The following is a 6,000-nucleotide window of genomic DNA, read 5'->3' on the forward strand; positions in this document are numbered from 1 at the left end:
TATTATTATTATTATTATTATTATTATTATTATTATTATTATTATTATTATTATTATTATTATTATTATTATTATTATTATTATTATTATTATTATTATTATTATTATTATTATTATTATTATTATTATTATTATTATTATTATTATTATTATTATTATTATTATTATTATTATTATTATTATTATTATTATTATTATTATTATTATTATTATTATTATTATTAATATTATTATTATTATTATTTCATTTTATCACAGCATGCAAAAGAAAGATCTCATTTTCCTTTGTGCCGGTAACTCCTCGAGTCGGGCTACGTCCCGTAGCCTTAGATCTCAAGGGTCTTTCTCAGGATCCTCGCTGTTCCCAAAAGCGCTGCCTTCTGTAACAGATCTACCCCCACATTTGTCCCTATTTCATCTAGATGTTTCCCCAGTGCTTTGGGAATGGTGCCAAGTGCTCCAACCACCACGGGGACTACTTTTACCTTTACCTGCCAAATCTTACGAAGTTCCCTGGCCAGGTCCTGGTACTTCTCGATCTTTTCCATCTCCTTCGAAGCTACCCTTGTATCACCTGGCACAGCTATGTCAATGAGATGACACATCTTCTTCGTCTTATCTAATAGCACAACATCCGGACGCCTATGTTGTATAACATGATCGGTCTGAATGTTAAAGTCCCATAGGATCTTGACCTGGTCGGTCTCTACAACTTTCTCTGGAACATGGTTGTACCATTTCGCAAGCACTTTGACACCATACTTCTTACACAGATCCCAGTGAATCACCTTGGCCAGCTTGTCATGTCTTCCTTTGTACTCCGTCTGGGCCATCTTACTGCATTCGCTAACAATATGAAATACAGTCTCCTCTGCTTTATTGCACATTCTACACATAGGAGAGACGTTTGCTTTCTCTATCCTTGCCTTCATTACATTTGTCCTTAGAGACTGGTCTTGCGCCGCAGTAATCAAGCCCTCTGTTTCCTTCTTTAGTTCTCCACTCTTTAACCAATTCCATGACTTGCTGCTGGCCACTTCCTCAGTACACCTCAAGAACCGGCCATGAAGTGGTTTGTTCCTCCAATCTTGATGTCTTTCCTCCTTCCTTTCTCTCTTGTACTCCTTCGGCCCAACTTCGTCTGCCCTCGTAATTATTATTATTATTATTATTATTATTATTATTATTATTATTATTATTATTATTATTATTATTATTATTATTATTATTATTATTATTATTATTATTATTATTATTATTATTATTATTATTATTATTATTATTATTATTATTATTATTATTATTATTATTTTCTGCAAAGAGTTACCCAATATTGTTCCTTTTGGTGTAAGAATGAGTGAACCTCAACCGCAATTAAGGGTATATTAGGACATATATGTCATCCACATTAAGTTTTGAATCTTAATCTTTTTAGTTTGGTTTCGAGACCTCAAAATTTGATTTTTGAGTTCTCAAAACCATGCATCTGCGACAAGGGCGTGTTTTTTGTTTGTGTTTTTTTTTCAATTATACCCTCGCAGCTTCGACGACCAATTGAGTTCAAATTTTCACAGGTTTGCTATTGTTACATTTGTTGGGATACACCAAGTGAGAAGACTGGTCTTTGACAATTACCAATAGTGTCCAGTTTCTTTAAAGAAACAACCTTTACTTTGTAGTTTAATCAATAATGAAATTTACGATCTTGGTTTAGCTTAGTTCGGTTTTACTTTTAAATCGTGAAATAAACTGTGCTTTGTTTGGGGCAATTCAGAATTTGTAAATCTTTTAACTTTTGCAAATTCTGTTTTTAGATGTGGCAGGAAAACTCTAACTGGAGAAAACAACGCATTTTGGGGAAAGTATATGCCTAATTACAAATTAACAAACGAAAAAGAAGACAAAAATACCCAAATCTTACCTAAGAGTAGCTATAAATATAAATAGTAATAGTAAACAATAGTAAAGGTTGTTATACAACCATTAGTAAAATCTCTTATGAAGGAGTGGTGGCTCTGAAAAGAGCCGGTTCAGTCTCGACGTTTCGAACAGTCTATTCTGCTCGTCTTCAGGACGTAATGTTCGAAGTGTCGAGACCAAACCATCCATTTTCAGAGCCACCACTCCTTCATAAGAGATTTTACTCATGGTTGTACCCGCAAGTTTACTATTCATGTTTTTATTTCTAGTTAGTCTTATTCTCCACAACATACAAAGCTTCAAAAACCATTTACAAATCTTACCTGCTTCCTGCGTAAACACAATCTGACATTGCAAGAGAAGAACGCCGAGAATACATTGTAAGTAGCCCATGATGCTCCACTAAGCTCTTTCAGGTATACAGAAACTATAAGATCCTCAACAGTTAATGGCTAGCACTGCAACCCACTTGAAGACATCTGCAGAAAAGGTGCAAATTTATGAAGCAGTTAAAGGAATCGCACAACATCGGTAACAGATTGTCCAAAGGCCCACACTTCGTGTATCACAACTTACACAAATAATCACAAACCTGTGAAAATTTAGACTCAATCGGTCATCGGAGTCGGGAGAAAATAACGGGAAAACCCACCATTTTTCCGCAGATTTCGCCGTGTCATGACACGTGTTTAAAATAAATCCATTATTCTCGATATCGAGAATTGATAATTGTTTTATTGTTTTCTCAAAAAGGAAAGCATTTCATGGAATAATATACCCTCTGTAAACTCTGAAAGTTATTTGTAAATCTGAGGACTATTAACTTTCGTTCTGTTCAGAAAGTGTCCAATGGCTTTAACTCAAACACCCCTTGTATTGGTAGACATTGCTGAGGCCCAATGACGCCAGAAACGTGTTGTGACATAAGCTTTTCCGTGTTTTGATTGGTCCAAGATGATGTTTGTTGGCTGCGCTTTCGGCCGTCTACATGCAACGTGCATAATTTGTGTCTTGCATTAATAAGGGAATAAAAGGGTAGCGACGAGGTCTTAAACTGTCGTTTAAAACCGGCAGGGTCGTGACCGTGCGTTAAAAGGCGTAATCAAGTAGGAAAATCTGTAACAATTATTATCTGTTTTACGACGTCTGAGCTCTGTACGTGATGTGCTTTTCTTTTTACATAGTTTTCTAAAATCATTGATAAGATCCATTACTTCCCTCATTCTACGGTTCCAGTTCATTCCGTTTGAAGAGAGACGTTTATATTGCTCAATGACACAAGAGTATGACCGGATTCGAACCAAAGATTAATGGCACTGGACACTGTTGGTAATTGTCAAAGACCAGTCTTCTCACTTGGTGTATCTCAACATATGCACACACAAAAAAACGTGTGAAAATATCAGCTGATTGTGTGTCATTTCAAAAAGCTAAACTTGTGTTATTATGTATGAGAGAAAAACACAATGCCGAATATAAACACTCATTAATACCTGAGGTCAATTTCATAAAACATGTAAGCAGCCGTTTTGTACTTAAGCAAGATTTCATCTCAAAGCTGTTTACTGTAAGCAAGAGGGTAAATGCTGACTAACCCGCGGTTAGCACGGGTGACATAACAATGCAGATCCTTGGTGAACGTGCACGCGCGCCTATAATGTACTGCTAACTTGAGAATTCATGGTGCAGTACAATAATTTATGCTTGTGCACATTGTTCTACTTTACAGAAAGGACTTAATTTGCGTATACGGGTAGACAGCTTTATGAAATTGGGCCCTTGTGATTGACAATTTATTTACTTGGCATGTGAAATTAAAAGTAAACATTCTTGAGGGTTGGAGCGGAAACATGATCTACATAATCGAAAACATTAATTGATTACAACGAACCCCATTGGGATTTATTAAAGGTTAATCTTGTTTATTCGTGATAGGAAATATTATGATGTGTGAATATAAAGAAATATACCACCGAGCAAGGAGATAGCCTGGTAGGTAGGTTGAACCTAGTTTAATCTTTTGTTGTTCTTCTTTTTTCTTGTTTCTTGTTGTTATATAATAAAGCAGCAGGTACCGCAACAATTTATCAGATACGTCTAAAGCCCGGTTCATACTTTCTGCGAATTCTGACGTCACAGCTGCGTTGTCGCTGCGAATATTTCGCAGGGGTTTGCCTCAGCTCCCCGCTTCCGAATTATTCGTTGCGTATTTGTGGCGTAAAAATTCGTATCGCATTCGCAGGAAGTATGAACCGGGCTTTACGCATAGATCATTTAATGGAAGACGAGTCACGTGCCATCCTTTATTTTGCCATGTAAATATTGCCGCTACGTTGAGCAGACGTAATCATCGAATATGGAAATAAATATAGGACGGGTAATTTATAAATTGTGCCAAATGCTTATAGTCTCAGCATTGTTCTCAAAATGATCGTTCCTGCTCGTTATTTAATGGCAATGGTTTGTGTAAGTTAGATGCAGTGGACACTACTGGTAAATTATTACTCAACATAATTATTAGCATAAAAACCTACTTGGTAACGAGTGATTGGAAGCTGTTGATAGTATAACACAGTGTGAGAAACGGCTCCCTCTGAAGTAACTTAGTTTTCGAGAAAGAAGTAATTTTCCACGAATTTGATTTCGAGACCTCAGAATTAGATTTTGAGGTCTCGAAATCAATCGTCTAAAAGCACACAACTTCGTGTGACATTCACTTTATAACAACCCTACTTTGAAGTGAAATATTTCACAAGGTGGCTTTGACACTGTTTAAGGCTTCTAAGAGAAAGTGTGTGTTGTCATGTGATAACAAACGTATATCTTCCCAGGGTGAGAGTCATTACTAACGAAAAAGACTGAAACTTGGATACAAATTCAAAGGTATGTTGAAATGATTTCATATCTACCGTTTGGTAACCCCTGGGGTTATAGATTCCATGGAGCTTTTGGAAACGGTATCCAAAGCACCACAGAAGTAGACCAATTAGCAGGATTTCTTTATTTGTGGACAAAAATATTGTCTGATTTTATTCACCAGGCCGACATAAAAAGTCTGAATTCAGCCAAAAGTCGGAACAATCTCATCCCTGTCTTCCCTAGTATTAATGCTGAATGTATATGCATTGATAATGGGTGTGAATCTGTTCTCACCAAATACATAATGGGAAAACTGTCGACAGATAACATAATTTCTTACCTTGGTTAAAGCAGTTTTCTTCATTGTATAGGTAAAATAAAGCGATGTTCATCCACTGCCTGTTATGTTAGCAATGCCACCTATTACAGCATTCTGCTGCATGCGATGTGCGCAAAGCACCTGGAGAATAGCATGGCCCCTTTACTTATTGTCTCATGCTGACTATTTTTAGGTCTCTTCTTCTCATTCAAGGTCTGTAAGTAATTGGTCAAGGAGTCTTATACAGAACGCATGGTGATCTAAAGGTACAATCAACAATAGAGGGAGGGTTGCGGTAAAAAAAGATATTCACATATTATGGTGCGTTCGATTAGCTTCCCCGCAGGTCGACCCCGCGGTGCCCTCTCGTGGTGAAGTTATGCACCTCGGGCCAAACCAAAGTGACCCATTCCACAAGCAGGGCACTTGGGGCTGACCGGGGTTGGCCCCTGTTATGACGTCGAAGTTATTCAACGTACCAGGGGCAGATCGGGGTCGACCTGGGGAAGATAGGACGCACCCTATAATAAAGGGTTGCGATACCTTTTCGCAAAACACCCGTTGCGCACGCGCTAACTGTTGAATGAGGTGCATGCTGGTCTAGCTAGCAAAAAACTAGCGATCAAAGTTGATTGCGAGCTAGACCAGGATGCACCTCGTTTCGGATCGTGCGCGTAAACCGAGTATTTGCAAAAAGTCAATTGTTACCAAAAACCTCTCTCACCATGCACAATTTCAAATCCGTCTTATAATTATCAAAAGTGAAAGTTTGTTGAATATTGCATATTGAGAAAACAGCAAAATGTCATGTAACTTTCAATAAAGATCGTCGAATCCGTGTTAATTGATTAAGGTGTCGTGTCCCCCCCCCCCCCCCCCCCCCCCAAATACTGGTCCAATCA

At 37.5% G+C, this 6,000-nt stretch overlaps 1 protein-coding gene across 1 annotated transcript in view; it reads right to left on the bottom strand.

Annotated features, from left to right (window-relative positions):
* Positions 1–5,190, bottom strand: part of LOC117299145 — a 42,252-nt gene extending 37,062 nt beyond the window's left edge. Inside the window, exons 1-2 of the mRNA XM_033782609.1 lie at positions 5,120–5,190; positions 2,244–2,399 (exon numbers count right to left, since the gene is read on the bottom strand). Of these exons, the coding sequence (XP_033638500.1) occupies positions 2,244–2,313 (70 nt within the window). The 5' untranslated portion in view covers positions 2,314–2,399; positions 5,120–5,190. The remainder of the gene's footprint in view (positions 1–2,243; positions 2,400–5,119) is intronic.
* Positions 5,191–6,000: the final 810 nt, after the last annotated feature.

The sequence above is a fragment of the Asterias rubens genome, chromosome 14 (genome assembly GCF_902459465.1).
Source record: "Asterias rubens chromosome 14, eAstRub1.3, whole genome shotgun sequence".
Classification (NCBI taxonomy): Eukaryota; Metazoa; Echinodermata; class Asteroidea; order Forcipulatida; family Asteriidae; genus Asterias; species Asterias rubens.